At 61.6% G+C, this 20780-nt stretch overlaps 6 protein-coding genes across 6 annotated transcripts; 4 read left to right on the forward strand and 2 right to left on the reverse strand.

The window, feature by feature from the left end:
• Positions 1–212: 212 nt before the first annotated feature.
• On the forward strand, positions 213–3493 carry CHLNCDRAFT_133509 (hypothetical protein; the record flags this gene model as incomplete). Its single annotated transcript, XM_005851836.1, has 12 exons — positions 213–280; positions 525–634; positions 816–874; positions 1034–1138; positions 1286–1411; positions 1544–1790; positions 2118–2177; positions 2278–2317; positions 2413–2494; positions 2672–3016; positions 3302–3380; positions 3468–3493. The coding sequence occupies 12 exons, from the start codon at positions 213–215 to the stop codon at positions 3491–3493; spliced, it is 1347 nt and encodes a 448-aa protein (XP_005851898.1).
• A 1406-nt stretch (positions 3494–4899) lies between these two features.
• CHLNCDRAFT_49638 (hypothetical protein) lies at positions 4900–6514 on the reverse strand (the record flags this gene model as incomplete). Its single annotated transcript, XM_005852169.1, has 5 exons — positions 4900–5052; positions 5191–5334; positions 5533–5677; positions 5779–6024; positions 6204–6514. The coding sequence occupies 5 exons, from the start codon at positions 6512–6514 to the stop codon at positions 4900–4902; spliced, it is 999 nt and encodes a 332-aa protein (XP_005852231.1).
• Positions 6515–6771: 257 nt separating this feature from the next.
• Positions 6772–9012, forward strand: CHLNCDRAFT_33649 (hypothetical protein; the record flags this gene model as incomplete). The annotated part of the gene is made up of 9 exons (XM_005851837.1): positions 6772–6869; positions 6996–7242; positions 7392–7498; positions 7694–7793; positions 7927–8075; positions 8173–8279; positions 8415–8510; positions 8642–8713; positions 8858–9012. Exons 2-9 carry the CDS (start codon positions 7075–7077, stop codon positions 9010–9012), a joined length of 954 nt encoding a protein of 317 aa, XP_005851899.1. The 5' UTR covers positions 6772–6869; positions 6996–7074.
• Positions 9013–9583: 571 nt separating this feature from the next.
• On the forward strand, positions 9584–15024 carry CHLNCDRAFT_133512 (hypothetical protein; the record flags this gene model as incomplete). The annotated part of the gene is made up of 18 exons (XM_005851838.1): positions 9584–9671; positions 9848–9951; positions 10116–10266; positions 10381–10513; positions 10722–10832; positions 11284–11320; positions 11513–11579; positions 11749–11992; positions 12140–12230; positions 12377–12878; positions 13008–13047; positions 13153–13225; positions 13337–13409; positions 13535–13784; positions 13914–14024; positions 14110–14222; positions 14423–14515; positions 14624–15024. The coding sequence occupies 18 exons, from the start codon at positions 9584–9586 to the stop codon at positions 15022–15024; spliced, it is 2682 nt and encodes an 893-aa protein (XP_005851900.1).
• Positions 15025–15340: 316 nt separating this feature from the next.
• Positions 15341–18577, reverse strand: CHLNCDRAFT_133513 (hypothetical protein; the record flags this gene model as incomplete). Its single annotated transcript, XM_005852170.1, has 8 exons — positions 15341–15427; positions 15659–16303; positions 16403–16508; positions 16654–16892; positions 17666–17752; positions 17890–18063; positions 18186–18384; positions 18510–18577. The coding sequence occupies 8 exons, from the start codon at positions 18575–18577 to the stop codon at positions 15341–15343; spliced, it is 1605 nt and encodes a 534-aa protein (XP_005852232.1).
• A 264-nt stretch (positions 18578–18841) lies between these two features.
• CHLNCDRAFT_56588 (hypothetical protein) lies at positions 18842–20613 on the forward strand. The gene is made up of 4 exons (XM_005851839.1): positions 18842–19136; positions 19315–19522; positions 19689–19850; positions 20049–20613. Exons 1-4 carry the CDS (start codon positions 18912–18914, stop codon positions 20402–20404), a joined length of 951 nt encoding a protein of 316 aa, XP_005851901.1. The 5' UTR covers positions 18842–18911; the 3' UTR covers positions 20405–20613.
• Positions 20614–20780: the final 167 nt, after the last annotated feature.

Here is a 20780-nt window from a genome sequence, read left to right on the forward strand (position 1 = left end):
CTGGACGGTCAGTCTGATATACCGCAGCCAAGACCTTCTTAGCAGACCAATCTCGCGCACATTCAGCCACTTTGCTACAAGCATCGGTTTTGGCGGGCACACGCCAACTTCGCGGCTGGCCGTTGCTGCAGCCGCCGCAGCGCCAGCTGCCCTCCGCTGCGTGATCGCTGAGACTGAACCAAGAGTGGCAGCCTGCCAGTCCCGAGGACAGCATGGGGGTGGCCTTCCTCTTGGGAATGGCGCTGCTGGCCATTAGCCCCTGCAGCGCGCAGTTGGAGAGGTGCGGGCGCCTTGTGATCATGCCAGTGGAGCTGCCCCGGGCATGGCTGATCTCAACCCGCTGCTGCCGCCCACCTACCGCCCCGCAGTCCGCTGAATGGTCGGGGACTCCCTCGCCCTGAGACCACAGAAGTGTTCGTGAGGTGAGGCAGATCTGTATCGGCTGCCTGCATCGCACGGCCAAGAATTGCAAGAAACTGCACAGCCTGCGATCTGACTGCGTCTGCCGTTGCGGCTTTCGTCAGTGTGTATCTGGACCGACGTCTGGAAGTCTATGAGGATAACTACCGGTGGGAGGGCGTGCATTATTTCTATCTCTCTTGGACAGACTACTCTGCAGTTGAAGCCATCCAGGGTGAGGGTGACGGCTGGCTGTGGGGCTTTGGCACCAGCAACCCCAGCTGGGCAAAGGGCGACGATGATGAAGGGAAAACTCCCGACGGCCCCTTGCCGCTGTTGCTGTGCCGGACCAAGGCCTGTTGTTGCCACCTGCCTCCACCTGCAGCGCTCTGCTGCTTCCGCCGGCTTTTTTGCAGAGCAATCGGTGCAGGCAATCACCAACTCTTCGTTCAAGTGCGACTTCTACTGCAGCAACGTGGACGCGTTGTTGTGCTGCGACAATATTTTCTTACCCTCGTTTTTTTTCAAGGTAGCAAAGGTTCTGTGCATGGGGCACACCAGGCGCTTCCCTGCTCTGCATCCAAGCTGACGACATGCCTTGCGCCGGTGGCATGGTCCTGCACCTCTGCCGCAGAATGCCTACGGCTTCCCGCAAGATCGGGAAATCATGTACAACATCTTTGCCGCCGACGATGGCAGCATGCTGTGGGAGGTCCGCGTGCATGGCATCTACTACCAGGTGACCGCCCTGGCAGGCCGGGGGGCTGGACCAAGGTGCATGGGTGCAAGGGCTGCCATACTGTTGTCGACACAGTGTAACATAGATGCGACCTCGCTCCCTTATACGTTTGCCATGCTCCTCTCCCCTGCCCCTCCTCTGGCACAGCCAATGGACTTCAGCCACTTCCCGTTTGATAGCTTTGACCTGGCGTTGGAGCTGCGGTTCTATGACCCCACGAGACTGATCAGCACAGAAGAATTGTATGGTTACAACCACAGCGGGATCACGGTGGTGCCATCCAGCGGTGGAACGAAGGCAAGCCTGCCTGCAGTTGCTACCCAGCAGGCGTTGTTCGCCACCCGTGCCTGGCTGCTGACTTTGCGACGCTGGCGCTTCAGCTAACTTTGCTTGTCGGCCCAGCAGATCTACACAATCGGCCGCGGAGATGACGCAAGCTCCTGGGCAGTGACCGACTACTCGCTGGAGACCTACTCTGTTGACATGGGCAACTGGTACAGCCAATACTCAGACCTTACCTCCAATCCGTACGACCCCATGCCCCTGGCCCCACCCAATGCCCGCATCACCGGCGGCCTCGTGGATGACGAGGGCAACCCCATCAACGTGTTCACGTATGGCTCCTGGCTGCTGGCTGCTGTTGCTGCTGCTGGTTTTCCCGCTGCTGCTGCTGCTGTCCATCGTTTTCTGCTGTTACTCCTCCTCTGGTGTCGAGCATTGCTGCTGCTGAATCCTGGCACATGGCGGTCCCTTTGCTGCAGCGGTGTGAATGACCAGCTGCTTGCTTCCTACTGCGCGATTGAGCGGTTTTGGAAGCCTAGTTTGATCAACGCCGTCTTACCTGTTGTGCTGGTCTTCACTCTTGGGTTGATGACGTTCTTCGAAGAGTGAATTCACAAGTGAGTGTGATGTGTCGAGCTCGTTCCCGGTGCCTCGGGTGTGTACTCTTCACCAAACAGTGCTGTTTGGCATATCGCAGGCGAGAGCTCTCTGGAAACCCGGTTGGAGATGGTGGTCACTCTGTTCTTGGCGCTGACCGGTGAGACAGCTTCTCGGATGGGCAGTGTCCATTGCTTCAAGCATTCCTGTAGCTGCTACGGGAACCTGGGAGTTTGTGGGCTGCTGTTCCCTCGCTGCAGCCGTGCAGTTTGTCGGCATTGGCCAGATACCCACATCCAGGTGAGGTACTGCCTGCTTGCCTGCCTACTTGCCTGCCTGCCTGCCGCCCCGCTTGTGTGCCCCTGACTGGCGCACCCCACTGCTTCCCCCTGCAGCTACGTGGTGCCCACGCAACAGCTGGTGCTCACGACCTACACCCACCTCTTCCTGTTTTTGCTGGCCATCGAGAGCATCGCGGTTTTTCATATTGTTTGTCGCTATGAGAAGAAGCAAGAGACAAAGGCGAGCAGGCACACGTGGTGCTCTACCTCGTACGCTACTGACATGTGCATGCCACTTGTGCGTGTGCCAGGGGCAGCAGGGCAACAACTCTGGAAACAAGCGCGAGCCTGCCTCCTGCCCCGTGTGGTGCAGAAGCGGAAGGAGGCGTGGCGGCGGTACTGCAAGCTCCGGGACCAGGGCAAGCTGGAGGGCGGCCAGAACCCCACACTAGCCTCGGCAGCCAGTGCTGCCATTCCTGCAGACACCTGCCCTGAGGATGAAGAGCAGCAGCAGTCAACAGCAACAGACGGTGTCGACGTGGATGCTGAGAAGCCAGACATGCAGACAGCAGTTGACAACAAGCAGGGCTGGTTCAACTTTACATGCAGCAGCTGCTTCAAGCCACCACAGCGGGGCGACGCCAGCATCGCCAATGGCGATTTGATGGCAGAGCGCACCCCGCGCCGGCAGTTTGGCATCTTTTTCCGTTCACCAAAGGTGAGTTACGTGGTTGTGCCTGCTTGCCTGCCCGCTGAAGAGTCAGCATGCCACCGCCTCCTGCCTGTGTTGCCGTTGCTGGGTGCAGAGAGCAGCGCCTGTCAGCACAGCCACCACATTTCGGCAGATGACTGCTGACCAGGCTTTTGGGCAGCACGTTGGGCACCTGGTGAGGGCTGCCAGGTGTTGGGCCGGTGCACTTCTTGCTTGACCTATTGTGTGCTCGTTGCCCAGTGGTGAGGCGTTCTGAGTTGGGATTGACCCCGCTGCACGGGGGAGCTGCAGGTTGACAACCTCTCTGCAGTCTTCCTTGCCGTGGGCTACAGCGTCACCGCCATCCTCATCTTCACGCTGCAGAGCGGCTGTAAGTGTGTGCGCAATTGCTGGCCTCAGACCTCTGGCGTTGCCTGCTGCCAGCCACATTGGCCCCGTGTGTTTTCCCCTGCTGCAGATATCGACCTGTTCCCTGAAGAGTGAGCCTGAGCCTTCGCAAACTGCAAGCCAGCACAGCAGTGTTTCAAACAACCGAGTACATGGCTGGCATGCACCATGACCTACTAGTACTTGCAAGCCGTCCGTACACTTGGCTTGTCGTTGCATTCTGTGGCGAGCCCTTTCTTCCCAGTTGGCCAATCCTTTTCTACCTGGTAGAAATGAGGACTAAATGAAGGATTATAAATAGTCCTCCTGTAACCTCATTATGTTGGCTGACATGTGCATGGCCGTGGTACGTCAGAGGGTGCACGGCGCTGGAGTGCACGGGCATGGGGCGCTGGACCTTGGACTGCAGAGTGGCTGGTCACACTTACAGATCAGCAAAAGGGCAGCACAAACGAGCAGCAAGGAGAAGATAAATGAGCAGAGGGAAGGAGCAGGAAAAAATGGCAGAGAGAGGAGCAGGAGCAGGTCACAACAGCTCATGCCACACGCCTGTGGCTCCTGCGCTGCAAACGGCGGTGCGTGATCACCAGGCCGTAGACAGTCACTGCTCCGGCGCCAAGCATCAGCAATCGATCGCGTCCCCTGGAGGCCGCTGAGACAGCACTGCTGGCCGGGGCGACCTCTGCACTGCTGCGGCGACCTTTCCACGGCAGCACGCCCTCGCTGCCGCCGCCATCGGGCGGCTGCCCTAGGCTGCGCAGGCTGTAGGCCACCTCGCCGCCGCTGCTGCTGCCCTCGCGCGCCAGCAGAAAGTGCCGCTGCGCGCCGGAACCGTCCTCGGGGACGGTGAGGTTGGCTGAAAAGGGCTTATAACCCTCCTTGCTCACCATCACCATGTAACGTCCAGGTGCCAGGGGGCGGTAGTAGTCACCAAACCCTTCGCGAGTCGCTGTCACCGTGGAAATGCCCACCACTGCGGCATGGACGTGCGTGGGGGGGGCCGGCAACAGCAAGGTGGAAGCCAGGGGGCCGGCTACGCGCTGCACGGCCATCAAGCAAGCAGGTCACACTCAACCCAGCCAGCTGCTAGCCCGCCAGCCAGGGCGCCCATACCTGTGACGTTGGCCCCGCCAAGCGCCACCAGCTCCGCCCCCTTGGAGCGCAGCTTGCCCTCTGCGTGAACGCTGCCCCAAACGCTGCACGGCACACACGGAGCGCATGATGTCAACAGGTGGTGGGTGCCGGGCTGCTGCAAGATGCTGGGCCAAGCGCAGCAGGTTGGGCTGGCAGCTGGTTGGCCATGTGACCTCCAGGTTTGCGCACCCGCCGTATGCAGCCGTCAGCGGGAAGGCCAGGAGCGCGTCGCGGTTATCATCCCACAGCTTGGCAAGCCCCGACTCCTGCGGCCATTTGGTCGGGCTGCAGCAATGCAAGGGCGGAGGTGCAGATCAACAGGAGCTGTGTAATGCTTGCGTGACAACAGAGCGACGAGCTCGGCCGGCTCACATCCAACGTTCCCGCCCTGGCCCCGCACCGTCCCACCTGAGCTCCAGCGTCAGCTCCAGGCAGTGGCCCACGACGTAGTTCCAGTCCTGCATGCTGCCATAGATGGGGTACCAGTTGGCGCCGTTGGTGGTGCCGCCGTTGGGGAACTCCTGCAAGCGGTATGGTGGGGCGGGCGAGGTGGTGAGGCTCAGGCTGAAGCTGCCTCGTTCACAGAGCACACACACACCGGTGTGCTTTTGCCCCTGCCAACCGTCCCTCTTGCGTGCGCACCCTCACCACCCACTCACCGCATTGTCTGGCGAGGCCATGTGCTTGTGCGTGGAGGCATAGAGTGTGGCCAGGTGCCGGAAGACAGCATCATCGGGGCAGGCCTCGTAGCGCGTGGACCGGTCGTCGGTGCCATCCCAGGGATAGTTGGCCACCAGCGCGCCCTGCAGGTAGAACACGGCCAAGAGGCAGGGGCACCGGATGGAGGGTCCAGGCATGCTGCCGAGCCACCCTCTATCTAGCTGCCCCGCCGCCCTGAAAAACTTCACCACGGGCAGCTGACCTGCGCAGCTGCCGCAGCCATCGCTACATGGCCCCTGCACACATGAGCGCCCGCTCTGCGCACTGCCCCTGGGCCCCACCTCGTGCATGCTGGCCGAGGCCACAAACCCAGTGGCCAGAGTCCAGTCCATGATGGCTTTTGTCTCGGGCTGCTCCGACCCACTTGGCTCCATCGGGGGCGAGGAGAAGCGGTCGGGGAAGTCGCGGTTCAAGTCCTGGCCCGCACTGCGGCGATGCGTGGGGCGCGGGAGCACAGAAACGCATCACGGGGGTGGCATACACACCGGCATGAACAAAGCTAAGGGGCATTCCCTGCCTGCACGCACCTGTTGCCTCGTGACCGAGCATCAAAGCCATCAGGGTTCATGGCGGGTAGCAGCCAGAGATGCATGGTGGAAATGATGCGCTTGGCCCGGGCATCGGTCTTGTAGTTGGCGCACAGCCACTCTGCCAGCGCCAGCGTCAGCACACGCCCTGTGGGCTCATCGCCATGCACGCCGCCCACGTACTTGACCGCAGGCTCCGCCTCTGCCTGCCCAGGCCGGTCGCTAATCTCTAGGGCCCACAGCGGCCTGCAGGGCAGCAGCAGCCGACACAGCAGTAAATTGCAGAGGGAATAAATTGCCCGTGGTGCTTGGGCAGAAGCAACAGCTGCACTGCAGAGGCATAGGAAGCTGGCACCACCTGCTGCGCCCGCCCGCGACACCCGCCCCCCGCGGCCTGCCACGCCGTGCCCCCCACCGTGCCGCACCTGTCCTGCGCACTAGTGCCTATCTTGGTGAGCCGCGCTATGCTCTTGCACCGCTTCTCGTAACTCTGCAGCCATTCTGTGAGCTCCTGGTTGTTGAGATAGCGGCGAAGCGCCAGGTACAGGTAGTCGGGGCCGCTCGCGCTGCTGCCGCTGCCCGCCTGGCTCTCATTCAGCAGGCGCAGCTCCACCGAGCTCCCCTTCTTCTTTTTCTTCCGCTTCAGCGACCCGCTCTGTGCGGGCAGCCCGCTGCCAGCCTCCAGCAAGCACAGGAGGCCCAACAGCAGCAAAAGCACTGCCCGGGGGCGCTCCATCACACCGCACGCCGCTGCAGTTCAGCCTGGGACTTACAAAGCGCCGGCCCAAGCGATCACCAGACAGAGAGCCAACAAACTGCAGTGCAGTGAGGGCGGGAGGGCGCAGCGCGGTATGTGGAGTAGTTGTGGATGCGGAGGAATGCAGTGCGCAAACTGAATTCAGCTTGGGATGTTTGTCTGGCTGGCGCCAACGCGGACACAACGCACACAAATCCAAATGCGATGAGTCCATCGCCCCAGATCTGTATACATTTCAGGCTGCACGACCTCTTTTACCTGCAGGGCGGTCCAGGGCAATGGCAGCCACTCCTTGTCACAGTGGTGTGGCCTGGTCTCGCCACTCGTGCTGCAGGCATGGTTGCCGGCCGGCAAACTGGCGACCCATCCTTCGCCTGGCCTGCAGCGCTGCCGGCAGCGCCGACCGACACGCGCCGCTCGCCGCCAACGCGGTTCCAGCACTGCCCCCGCCCTCCTGCAGGCCAAGCCACGCCCCCAGTTCGCCATCATAGGCCAGTTCAGCACACTCGCAGGGCGGCGGCCTTTACAGCCAGCATAGCATGCCCAGCCGCTCAAGGCCGCTGGGTCCGGCACCCGCCCCTGGGTCTTTGCTGCCTCCCAATGAGAAGCTGCCCAGCAGCGAAACACACTGTCTGAGGGGGCACGAGGGCCCAGTTCTGGCGGTGCGGTTCAACATGCAGGGCACCTACTGCCTGTCCTGCGGCAAGGTGCGCCTGCTGCCGCCGCCGCGATGGATAAACTGTCCCTCCAGTCGCTTGCCCTGCTGTTCACGTGCGAATCCCTCCGCCTGCTGCCACCGGCCTCGCACATGCATGCCCTCCACCACACCACCCCACACCACCCATTGTGGCCACAGGACCGTACCGTGCGGCTGTGGAACCCGCACCGCGGCATCCCCATCAAGGTGTACACAGGGCATGGATACGATGTTCGCGACGCGGCAGTTGTTTCCGATAACAGCAAGTGAGGCATTGAGGCTTTGATGGCTGGCTGGATGAACCGCTTTGATGGCTGGCTGGATGAACCAAGCCATGCAATACATGGCATGTTCAGTGGGGAGCCTGGCAGGTTCCACCTTTGGGCAGGGCCGCGCCTCTCCAGGGCAACGTCCATTCAGCTGCTCCAATCACCTGCGCCGGCGCTACCACCATGCCGTAGGTTTGCCTCGTGCGGCGGCGATCGTCAAGTGTTTCTTTGGGATGTCTCCACCGGCAACATCATCCGCAAGTTCCGTGGGCACGATGCCTACATCAACACAGTGAGGAAGGAAGGTTGTTGTTATAATGTGCTGTGTTGTCACCAATGCTCGCATCTGCTGCCGCATGCCAGTTTGCATGCCATCACCCACCTCAGCCAGCCCAGCTTGCTGGCCCTCCCCGGTTCGATCGCAGCTCTGCCTCAGCCCCAACAACGACGTGCTGGTGAGCGGCGGCTATGATGCTGCTGTCAAGGTATGGGACTGCCGCTCTCGCTCCATCGACGCCATCCAGGTGATGAAGGACTGCCGAGACTCGGTCACATCTGTCGCAGTGACGGAACGGTAAGGCAGGACCAGTCTCAGTGCCTGGCTGTCCCATGCAATGCAAGCTGGACAAATGACAGACCTCTGCCTTTCCTCATTTCCTGCTGCTACGCAGTGCCGAGATCCTAGCGGGCAGCGTGGATGGCAGCCTGCGGCGGTTTGACGTGCGCATGGGTCGCCTCTTCACCGACGAGCTGCACCACCCCATCACCTGCGTCAAGGGTGCGTGCAGCAACCCCGCCCTGGTCTGCCTGCCCACCTGAATGCATTCGCTGCTAGCTACATTCCCCCCCGTGTGACTGCGTGTTTGGGGGTGCATGCTACGGTCCCTGCCTACTGCTGCTGCTGCTGTCGCAGTCAGCCACGACCACAACTGCGTGCTAGCAGCTTGCATGGATGGCACGATCCGGCTTTTGGACAGGGCAGATGGCGACCTGCTTGCGGAATACACAGGTAGGCAGTTCCTGGCATCAGTGTGCGCAGGCTGTGCGGCCCCGTTGATGAAAGGTGAAGCACTGAGCACGTACCCCAAGCAGCAGCTGCCCACAGCTTTGTGCTGCTGCCTTGTTTGTCTGCTGCTCCAGGCCATAAACACGGCACCTTCAAGATGGACTGCTGCTTCACTCCCTCTGATGCATATGTTGTCGGGTCATCGGGTGCGCTGGCGCGGTTGCGAGAGCAGTGTGCTGGGACACTGTGACAGCTGCATTCACGTTCCTCAACTGGGCGCAGCCTGCTGTGCCCAATGACTCGTGCTCAGGTCAGCGCGCAGCCCCTCCCCTTTTTGTGTTGGCGTGCAGAGGATGGGCGGGTGCTATGCTGGGAGCTGGTCGATGCGGAGCTGGTGCAGTCGTTCCAGGCGCACACGGACGTTGTCTGCAGCCTGGCGGTGCACCCCAAGGGCGACTGCCTGCTCACCTCCTCCGTAGATGGCACCATCAAAGTCTGGACGTGAAGTAGAATTGCTCCCTCTAACTGTGTTCTCTTGTGTTCTCTCCGCAATGGCATGAGCAGTCTGAGCTCTTGCCGCCATACAAGTCGAGTCCTCACCGCCCGCGTACTGCCGGCCGCTCCTCACTGCATGCCTACTGCCGCCCGCTCGCGCCCCAAATTCTTCCGCCCAATGCACCTGTTGCCCAAGTTAGCATAACATGCTACATTTCTGCTCTTGAAAGAGGTGGGGTCGTGGCGGGCAAGGGCCCTTGCTGGCGCCTTGCAGCCCACAAGCCTGCCTGCAATTAGACCGACAGTATGCTCGGCCGGATAGCGATTGACGGTTACGCTCCAGGCCAGCTCCTGCACCGCGCACAGCTGGCGGTAGAAGTTTAAGAATAACTGACAGCCGAGGTTGAAATGCAGGACCGCCCACCTCCCCAACTTTTGTGCTGATGCTCTGTAAACCTGATCGCCGACATTCCTGTGGCGTTGCCGCCGCCTCTGTGCCGCGGCTGTAGAAACTGCCGGGTTGTTGGCGGCCTTGGAGCACGGGCTGAGCACTGTAGGAAGCTCTTTGGGGTAGTGCGATCATGTTCCCGCCCCGCAGCAGCCCCGCGCTTGCGCTGGTGTGCCTTCTCATGGTCGCGGCTGGCGCGCGAGCCAAGACCGTGCTGACTGGTGGGCCGCGGCCGTGTATCGCATGAGGGGTGTTCCGAGTAGCAGCGGGCCGGACGGCTCGCACTGCGGTCAGGCCGGGCGCCGGTGCGGTGCCGCCTGCAGGGGCATCAGGCGGCAGCGGTCTGCGAGCGCCTGTTGACCCATCCTACTGCATCCAACGCATCGGTGCCCTGCAGACACTGCCAACAAAACTGCAAATGCCGCTTCGCTCGACGACTACTGGCTGCCCTGCGGCAAGACGACACCCTGCCAAGATTCCACTGCCTGCTGCGCCATCTGGGTGAGTTGAGGGAGCCCTGGTCAGCAGTGCATCAACCTGATGCATGCGTGGCATGGCCTGCCTGCCTCCTTGCGCAGCAGCAGGGACTGAAAGTGGCAGGGGACAAACCAGCGGCACATAGACTGGCATGGCACTCCCTGCTGCACCACCCTCGTGCTGCGCAGGGCGTGTGCGGGTACACGGACCGCTTCTGTGGGCAACACTGCCTCAGCGGCGCCTGCACAGAGAGCAGCAGCCCGCCGCCGCCCACTGAAGGCAGTGACCCGCTGCCCGATGATGATCTACCGGTGAACATTGACTGGAGCAGGTTCACAGGTGTGGTGATATGTTGCTATGCTGGCGTGCTGTTAATGTGCTGCAGGCTGCCCCTGCCCCTACCTGGTAACCACAACAGCTGAGGGGCGATGGCATGGTGCTGCTGCCGTGCAGATGCCCTGGTAAGCGTGCAGGAGGGCGAGGTGGCACTGGCGGGGTGCCTGGATGCTGGGTGGCTCATCACCCGAGTGGAGAACGCCATCTATGGCAACGTGGAGGGCCGCTGCAATTCTTCACTCAGCTACACGTGAGGGCTGCGTCTTGCTTGCAAACTGAGTTGCTGCACCAGCAATAGCTGGCCTGCCACGCATCAGTTACTGGGGCCCGCATCTCGTATCTGTCCTGAAAACGCGGGGGCAGTTGCTGCTTGGTCTGACATTGGGTTGCTAGAGAGCAGCAGCCCAAGTGCTGCACCTAGCTCCATCCAAAGTGCTACTGCTCTGCCGCTGCCGCAGAATCATGTCCGCCGCATGCGTGGGGCAGGTGGCCTGCATGGTGCCCGCGGTCAACGCCATCTTTGATGACCCCTGCCCCACCATCCGCAAGAGCCTGCAGTTTGGCTACAGGTGAGCAGCAGTAGCAAGCTCGCCGTCTGCCGATGCCTCGGGGATTGGTCGCCAAACCGGCCATGACAACTTGTGGCAACTGTGTCTGCAGGTGCCAACCATTGTTGGACCCCGAATCAAACAGGTTAGCGCCTGCTGTGTTCGCAGCGGCTTTTTACTACTGGAAGGCAAACAATCATAGCGAATGTGGAGAAAGCTTGCGCGAAAGTGGAGAAAGCTTGCATCAGAGACAGCAAGACAAGGTTCTGACTGATAAGATGTGCTCCCCTGCCGTGCTGCTCCAGCTCCAACCCTTTTGTATTGAGCCCACCTTCCGTGGGCGGCAACACCTTCCCACTCTCCCCGCCGCCCGCCGCCATCAGCCCACCGCCTTCTCCACGTCCCCCCAGTCCGTCTCCTAGCCCACGCCCCCCAAACCCTCCGCCACCCAGCCCACGGCCTCCTCCCGCAGGGCCATCTTTGCCGCCAAATGCCCAGACCTCATCGCTGTGGGGACGCAATGGCGAGCTGTGGTCCTCTGGCCAGCGACTGCCTGACTTCAGCCAGGCGGGCTTTGCAGGTGTGTTGTACTGCCAAGCTTTGGATCCCTATCCAACGGGAAACCTGAATGACAGTCTGACCCAGCTCTCGCTTTACCTGCTTGGCTATGGGTGCGTGCACTCGATGCAGCAAATGCCCAGGCCATCCCCACCTACCCCGCCAAGTATAATGTACGGGACTATGGCGCCAACGGAGACGGCAGGGCGGGTGAGAGGCACGCCACTGCATCGTGCGTGCTCGGAGCCAGATGCATGTTGCAGAGAACCTATGGCTGCCTGTACTGAATGCGGTTGCAGCAGATTGGGGAGGGCAGGCGTCTCAAAGACACTCGCCCGCTGATGCATTTCCTCAAACTACCTTCGGCTCCTGCCTGCAGATGACAGCAATGCCTTCCTAAATGCCGTGGATGCCGCATCCAAAGAGGCAGCCATCACTGGCCAGGGAGTGGCAGTGCTGGTGCCAGCGGGGCGCTACAAGATCACAAAGACGATCACCATCAGCCAGAGCAACGTGGTGCTGAGAGGCGCAGGCGTAGGCTCTACCACCCTTGTCTTTCCCCTTGGCCTGGCGGAGGTGTATGGCACCGGCCAGGCCTGGGCATTTGGTGGCACCTGGCTCACGTGAGGGCTCCAAGGCTCTGCTGCCATTCTATCAGTCATCCAATCGGGCAGAGTGAATGAAACCGGCCCCAGTTGGCGCCCCAATGCGCGCCACCAGCCACCATGCTGCTATCAACATCTGTCTGCCTAACTGCCCGCTGTGTGCAGCATCCTGGGCAAAAACCCTGACAGCAAGGACACTCGCAACTTTGTGACCACCATCACGGCCACTGTGCCCAAGGGCAGCCGCCGCGTTACGGTGAGCAAGCTGCAGGCATCAGGCAACCCTTTCAAGCACTCAGATCAAGCAACTGGAGGCACCTTGCATTAGAAGCAATGCATGGTGGTTGAAGGTCAGGACTGCTGATGTTTGGTAGCCGCACCTCTTATCCTGCATGCTTGCAGGTGGCCTCCACCAGCAAAATCAAGGTGGGGCAGTGGCTGCGCATCTTTGTGACCGCGCCTAACAACCGGAATGGGCGGCGACGCGGCCTGCTGGCCAGCGAGCAAGTCGATCGGCAGCAGAACTCGCGACGCGGGCTGCGGCAGGCGTCGGCTCCTGCACCGTCCGGAGACGAGGTGCCGCTGGTGGCACGCCTGTTTGATGACCCAGCCCTCCAAGCTGCCCTCAGCGCCTCGTTTGTGGCAGAGGCCCAGCAGGCAGAGGCCCTGGCTGCCAACCCAGACAAGGTGCCGGCGCAGTGGTTTGAGCCCAACGCCACCAACCCGCTGGGCATGGATCCATGGCTGCTGGCTGTGGGGCATTTTGCCGCCAATGCGCTGCTGGCCGACCCCGAAGATGACAGCGGCAGCAGCGGCGGGGAGCGTGCCCCAGGGCTTGCTCTGGATGGCACCCTTGACGCCTATCTGTACGGAGAGAATATTGCTGACAGCGGGCGCAATGGCGGTGAGCGGGGAATCCATGCAAGGTTGGGATGGAGTTTGATTGCATGCGCACTGCTGCAGCCGGTGCAGTCAACCATTCCCGGCTTGCCTCAGCTCACTGCAAGCAACACACAACCTTGCTGGCATGCAGGTGTTTATCCCAACGACGATCATATCCGCTTTGTCTCCAGGTAGATGGTGTCTAACACCCAGGCTTTTGAACAGCCTGTGGCATGACGAAAACTAGCAAGCATATCATGGACCAACCAAGGCCATCATCTCTCTGTGAATTGCAGGGTGTCTGCCGTTGGGCCCAACTGGGTTGAGTTTGTGCGCTCCCTCCCATATGATGTACGCCTGAGATGGCAGGTGAGCAAGGCAATGGCTGGACCCATGGCTTGGACCTCAGTCCAGGGCCGGTAGGCACTTGCCTCGCTGTTATCAGTTTCACCATCTTTCATTGGCCCCCCTAAACTGCAGCCGGTGGTGCACAACTTCAACCCCACTGTCCAGAACAGCGGATTTGAGATGCTGAACATTGAGTTCCCCTGGAGTGAGTGCAAGGTCTTTGTGGTGCCCTCGCATTGCTGGAGGCAGGCAAAGGAGTTGTGCGACCCAGCCAGTTTGGCTGTGCACATGCTTGAATGCCCAAATCACCATGGCTGTCTTCGTCTGCAGGCTCCTACTTTGATCACCTGAATGTGAAGGGCTACAATGCGCTGGGCATCTATAGCGGCGTCAACTGCTGGATGCGCCAGGTGTGGGGCGGCGGCAGGGTGTGCATGTTCCAGGTGTGCCGTTCCATGCTGCTGATAGCCTGGGTGTGGCTGCTGCAGATTCGGGTCGTGAATGCAGACAATGCGTTCATAGTGAATGGTGCAGACTTCGTAACAGTCACCGACGTGCAGACTGACATCACCAAGACCAGGTTGGCCTTGGCCTGCTGCACCAGGCGTGCAGGGAAGATATGCAGGCGGGGGCTTCAACATGGGAGGACTGACGCCTCCGATTTGACCTCGTGTTGACTACCTGGTTTAAGCTCCTCCCCTTCCTGCAGGTCGGCTCCCAACATGAACGACCGCAACGGCCACCATGGCCTCTGGATTCAACAGTCGAGCAATGTGCTGATGACCAGGTGGGAAGGCCTCCTAGGTGCAGGTAGCCAGAGGTGTGGGCAGGCTGCCTGCCTGCCAGGGCTGGCTCACTGCTGACATCCACCCTGCGCCTGCCGCTGCCGTCTCTCCTGCAAACAGGTTTGTGATCAACTTCCGCTGGTTCCATGACCTCTCCCTGGCCATCTTCTCCGAGTCCTGCGTCTACGCCAATGGCCGGGGCACAGACGTCAACATTGACAGCCACCGCGGAGGTAAGGTGCCAGCGGCAGGGAATATAGTTGGTGGGGCTGGCAGCATCTGGTTGCTCAGTCTGCTTGCGCTTGCAACAGCCAGGTGGCCGTCGCTCTGCGCTGAACAGCTCGCAGCCGGCAGCTCCTGCAGCACAGCAGTTGTGGCGGCATGAATTAAGGAGCGTGCAGCTGGGCTGGTGTCTCTCTGCTCGACCATGCAGGCACCCACAACAACTTGCTCAGCAATATCGACATGGGCAGGGCCACGCGTGCATTCCAGTCTGGCGGCGCTTCTTTCCGTGGCGCACATAGCGGTGCGTGCCGGGGCTGGAGAGGTTGGTTGCCACGAGGACATGTGATCATCCAGCGACTCTCCAGACCCTCTCATTGCTTCTCACTTGTGCCTTGTCTCTTAACTGCAGGTTCAAACGTAACGTGGTGGAACATTTACCCGTCGAACAATGCCCAGTCCATCGCGCTACCCTCCTGTGACTATGGCCCACTGCTCTTCTTTGCTGGCAACTGGGGAGCGCCGTCCTCGGCTGCATCTGATGACAGCGAGCGCCGACGGCGCCTGCTTGCGACCGACAATGCAGCAGCCGCAGGACCTGCTCCTGCGCACTCCAAGGAGGACAGTGCCAGCAGTGGCAACGTGGATGAAGGCAGCAACGGCCAGGAACGCGTGGGCGCGCTCGCGATGCTGTCCTACTGCAGCCGGGAGAGCTGGCGGGTGGAGGATGTGGACCCTGGCAAGCAGCTCTGGCCTGCTGATGTATATTCAGCCATGGTGACGGCACGCCAGGAGCGGAGAGTCTTCTTCTGACGCAGGCATGTCAAAGCCGCTGATGACAGTTGGCCGGCCCCCGAGTCGGCGGCAGCGCTGATTGTACTTAACCTACCTGTCATGATTGCACCTCTCATCACGAGCGCGCCCCAGTTCTCTATTTCTAATTCACGTGCATTTTCCCGCCAAATGCAGCGGCATGGAAAGGCTCCCGCTCTGCGCATAGCGAGCAGGGCCCAGGGTTGACTGTGATTTTCAGCACAAGCGAACGCTACACAATAAGGCATCATGATTGCATTAGTAATTTTGCATTAACACTTAAGCCCCCCAGCAAATAAAAAGGAAGCCAGATCTGTCAGTCGGACAGCGGGATACCCCGCTCCGACAGGCCCCGCAAAAGCTCCTCAAAGTCCAGCCCGTGCTTCTCAGTTACCGCCTTGAGCTGCGACTTCGACAGGACGAAGCTTTCAACAGGAGGGATGATGGTGCCCTCAGACTTGCCCCCCGGCCTTGCTACTGAGTCATCACCGCCCATGCTGTGGCTGGCAGTAGCAGGGGTAGCGCCCGGTGCCTTGGCTGCACTATTCCTTCGTTGCGTGGCAGCTGGTGGCGGCGACGCTGAGTTGGATGAATTTCGGTCCTGGCTGGAGGCACCAGCAGTGCCGCGGCGAACACTGCTGCTGCCATTGCTGCTGCCAGCCTTGCTGCCTGTCTCGTTGCCCGTCTTGCTGTGTGCCTTGAGGCCAATCCTCAACGGCGTGCTGCCGAAGCCCTTGTGCTGCTGGGTGCCTGGCTGCTTAGCCTGGCTCGCCCCAGGAGTTTCCCACGGCTTCCTGCTGACGCCGCTGCTGCTGGGGCCCACCGCAGAACCAGCCCTACCAGACACAAAGGGCACGTTCAAAGCAGAAGCGGTCTGTACAGCGGCATCATCCACCAGCTTCTGGAGCTCCGCTTCATCCAGCCCCATTGCAGCCCGTGCCGCTGCCAGCAGCTCCTCGCTGTCCATCTCATCCAAAGGAAGGTCCACAACGCTGCGCTCACTGTCAGCCACGATGCTGTCAATGATGTCGAGCGGTACTTCCACCGCCTCTTGTGCCGCCGCTGTTGATGCTGCTCTAGCTGCAGGGCAGTCATCATCTTCCTCCGGCCGGTGCCGTGGCGCCTCGAAAAACTCAGCCTGCACCACCTCAGAGCCGGTGACGCCAGCTGTCTCTGCCTTGCTGTCAGCCTCTGCCGGCTGCCAGACCTCCGGCACCAGCGCCTGCAACGGCGGCAGCTCATCCACAAAGGACACTGGCAGGTCCACTTCCGCCTCCTGCTGCACAGCCGCTGCAGGAGATTCTGCTGCCAAGGTGGATGCTGCCCTGCTTGAGCTGGGTCTGCCTTGGCGGTGGGCCTTGAGTGCTGCTGCCAACACCTCGCCCAGCACTGCGTCCTGGGTGGCAGGTGTGACCACAGCGGGCACCACACCAGGCATCCCCGCCTCCTCCAGTAGGTCCACCACCATCTGCCTTCCCTCCTCCCTGCGCCAGCGACAGCCCGACGGAGAGTGGGTTAATGCCCCACGACTGCAAGCGCTCAAAGGCTCAAAGATGACCGCAGGCGAGCAGCAGGACGTAAATGCGCTGCCACATGGCTGGCTGGCACTGCACCCCAGCAGATACTTACGCTATGCCTGCCATCAGCGCCATGCGCTGCTGGCCCCAGCCGCCGCCGGGCTGCCACTCGGGCGGTGCAGGGCGGTCCCAGGCCGGCTCCGGCGCCAGCAGCGCCTCGTAAGCCGGTGCACGCAGTAGAGCTGGAGTGGTGGGTAGCACACGAACGGTTTCCCCACCAATGGAGTCCAGCAGCTGGCGCACCGTGGCCAGCTCTTCAAGAAAAAAACCAGCTAGCACCAGCACCGGCGACTGCAGGGGCCACAGCCACAACTTCATCGCGGCTTTGTGTACTCTCGTCCCAGGGTGCATGCCGCTTGCTTGCCGCAGGGTCCCCAAGCGCTGTATACTTTGCTCACCTGTGGTTCATGAGCCGGTGGTCCAGGCTGCTGGCTCCCGGCGGCTGTTGTTGGGCACCGTCTGCCAGGCACCGCATGCACAGCGCCGGCGGGCAGCCACCGTCGGGCGAGCTGGGCACCGCAGCGCTGGCGCCGGCTAGCGGGCTGCGGCGCCAGCAAGACATCTTGCGCAGAGGGCCGGCTGTAGGCAACAGGCAGGCACTGCGCGTGCATAGGATTATGGTCGCGACCGCCGCACAGGCCCTGGCAACCGCAAACCGACCACAAGGAGTCGAAGAAGAAGAATGATGCAAGTGGGAGGATGTCTGGGGAGGTGCGCCGACAGGCTGGCAGCGCGCCGCAGCGGCGCGTTCAGCTCCCGCGGTCAGCGGTCACCCCAGCGGACAGCAGGACCCTCCCCGACATTCAGAAGTCTAACCGGGGTCCACCTGATACTGGAGCTGGGAAACTCAGCGGGTGAGCTAGCGTCAGCTGGCGTCGGCACTGGCCAGCTGGCGTCGGCGCTGGCGTCGGCAGTGTTTCCTTGAAAATTGAAGCGGAAAAAGAGAAAAACGAGGCGGGAAGGAGCAAGAATGAATGAAAACATGGTACGTGATAAGGTACAAGCTGCATACAACTCAGGGCCTGTTTTCCAGAGCGCTGTATAACTTTCGGTCATCGGCGCACAGGCAGCCACGCGCACTGCCCCGTGGCCGGATCCACCACCCACTCCTCTTCAGTGTCCACAAACTTGAGGCCCTCGGGAGCGCCGCCCTGCACCCAGCCAGTCGAGGCAAGATGAGCACACGGTGCAGCCGCTGGCAGACACAGGGAATGGTGGCAGGGGCAGGCTGTGCACAGCTGCACACCCAACCTGCTCTCCCTTCAATTCCAGCCGCAGGCTTGCTCACCGCCAGGATGGTCAACAGGTCATATTCCACCTTCTGCACCACGTGCGGCGGCACGTCGATTGGCTTGCGGAAGATGCGCTCACGTGCGTTGCGCATTGGTGGCGTGATGCCATCTCGCGCCTCCCCCGTTGCCGCCTCTGCTGCCAGCCCCGGGTCGTCTCCCACCACCAACACCTGCAGAGTGCGTGGCGTGGTGGCAGGGTGGGGTGGGGTGGGCGGTTAGCCACTGATGGCGGGCCCTGGACCGCAAGCACCCCACCCATTCACCACAAGCACACCATTCATTGACTGCGCACCTGCCCGATGTCACACGTCTTCACCAGGTTGATGTCATCCAGAGTTTTATAGCTCTCCACCACGCTGGGCAGGTTGAGCACGGTGACGGGAAATCGGCGGTCACCCCACACAAAGTGGCCATGCCGGTCGCTGTCGGTGAACTCGAGGCGCGCACGCTGCGTGACGGGGTCAAGCGGCCCCGGCTGCCGTAGCGCTGCCCTGCGTCACAGATATCGCGCAGCAGCCAGGAGTGAACAGGAACTGCCAAGCGTGCAGATGGGCACACAACACGAGGGGGCGGGCGGGCTGGCGGGCTGGCGGTGCGGCTTGACGGCAGGCCATACCTAAGCTCCTCGGCAAGCACGGGGTCCTTGACGCGCAGAACGTACTGCTCCTCCACCTCCCGCGCCATCCTGGCTCCCTGCCGAGCCGCTCCCGGCTGCAAAGCAAAGGCCTACGCCCTGCGGCTCTTAGAAACTTGGGCGGCCCTGCATAGATATGTCCTGATCACCCTCCACTTAACTGTGCAAGAAGCAAAGACGCCCGATCGGCTTGTTACACAGGCCAGACCAGGCCAGAGGCAGCCGCACCGCCAGCTCAGCACCCTTCACCAAGCTCAGGAATCTTTTACCACCGATGAAGCTCCTCTTAGCCATCATTGGAGCGGTAGCAGGTCGTGGGCTCGCGGCCCGGCCACCGCCCCAACCCGCCCGTAGCTCCCGCTGCAGCGCCAGGGCGTGCTTGCGATGAGCGGCATCGCGCTGCGTCAGGCTCTAGGGCGAGCGGCCCGGGCACTGGGCACCCGCGCAGAGTCCACTGCAGCTCGGGCAGGCGTGGCAACTGCGAAGCACAGCGAGTTGTCCATGTTCCCCAGCGACGACCCCATCATGCGCCCCTACTACGAGAGGCTGGCCAAGCTGCAGGTGGTCCCCGCCGCCAGCCCCAAGGAGGCGTCGCCGTCGGAGCTGCAAGTAGGCCATCGGCGGCTGGGTGCAAGCTGGGCGCAGCACCTGCAACCACTCAGCATTGACAATGGCATGGCTGCTGAAATGCAGCCACAACTCAGGATGCTGAGGATTCTCCCTTAAACAACCACAGCCAACCAAGCAACCACTTTGTGCCACCTGCACAATCGGTGGCTGACTGCAGGGAGAGCTGGAACTGTTGCGCATGCACAACTCATCGCTGCCCACACACATCCTAGAGGGGCACATGATTCGGGCGCAGATACTGGAGATGGGACGCCGCACAGTTACGCTCGATACGGGGTTGCTGCCCGCCCGAGTGGCCCGCGCAGACCTGCCCCCAGAGTGCGTCGTCGGCACCACTGTAGAGGACGACAAGCCTCGCAGCCCAGGTGCGCGGGCTGCCCTGCCGATCAGGCTGGCATCAAGGGTTGCCTGTTGCGCCAGCAGCGCATGGCGCTGTGCATTTGCTTGGCCAAGCTGGCCCCGAATGCTTCTTGTCATGGCCCAGCCCAAGTCGCTGCTGGTGTCTCCACTGCCTGGGCTCCTTCCGTGCAGGCGAGCTGCGGGAGGGAGATGTGGTGCAGGTGTTTCTGGAGTCTGTCGGCACGCTCGAAGGGGACATGCTCGTCAGCGGCGTGCAGGCAGCGGCGGCGCGGCGCATGGCAGCCGTCTGGAATGAGTTGGAGGGGCGGTACAAGCGTGGCGAGATGGTTAAAGGTGGGGCATGGCTCCATGACGCATGGCGAAGAAACCATGGAATGGCTCGATGGCGTGGTGCAGGGGTGCACAGGTTCAACCTGCCTGAGCGTGGCAGGCGTCTGTCGTGCTTGCTATAGTCCCTGGCCTGCTCACCACGCGCGTGGGTCTCCCCTCGCCGTGCCTCACTTGCGCCGCCGCGCAAACCTGCATTTGCAGGCCGCATCCTGAACGCAATATACCGCGGATTCTCTGTGGGCGTGGCGGGCGTTGTGGGCTTTCTGCCCGCGAGGCAGTGCTCTCGCCCAACCGCTCGCCGCATCGGCCAGCTGCAGAAGTTCCGCATCTTAAGTCTGGACCGCGCCCGCGGCTCCTTCATCCTTGCAGACCCCAGCCTGCACCACAGCGCAGCAGGTGGCAGCGGCGCAGGGCAACCCAAGGGTGGCAGCGCCACCAAGCGGCCTCCACGTAATGAGGAGGAGGCGCAGCGGCGGCAGGAGCTGGCGCGGGTGGCCGAGGAGCTGCGCAGCGTGCTGGCACTGCGTGGCAGCAGCAGCGGCCCTGCAGCGAGCTAGTTGAGGTTGTCATGCTTGTTTCTACACATGTGGTTTTGTCCTGCTAAGGGGCACCTGCTGCATTCGGCAGGAGCCAGATGCACAACAACAAGCGTTCAGGGCAGGCCAGATCGTGGGCCTCGCAGCAGCAGCCAGTGCCCCACTTGCTGCACCTGTTGCATGCTGCCTGAGCTGGCAGCTGCATCAGCCAAGAGTGCAAACAATTTTGCAAACATGCATCCATCCACAAGCAAGGATAGATTACCAGTGTTGTCTCAAAGCACCTGGAGGAAACAAGCAGCATAGAGGAGCATAAGAAATGTATTGTGCGGGGAGGAGGGAAGGAAGCAGAGCAAGAACAGAGCAAAGCAGTTGGGTCGCATGGGTGTGGGCGGGT

The sequence above is a fragment of the Chlorella variabilis genome, assembly GCF_000147415.1.
Source record: "Chlorella variabilis unplaced genomic scaffold CHLNCscaffold_1, whole genome shotgun sequence".
NCBI lineage: Eukaryota > Viridiplantae > Chlorophyta > Trebouxiophyceae > Chlorellales > Chlorellaceae > Chlorella > Chlorella variabilis.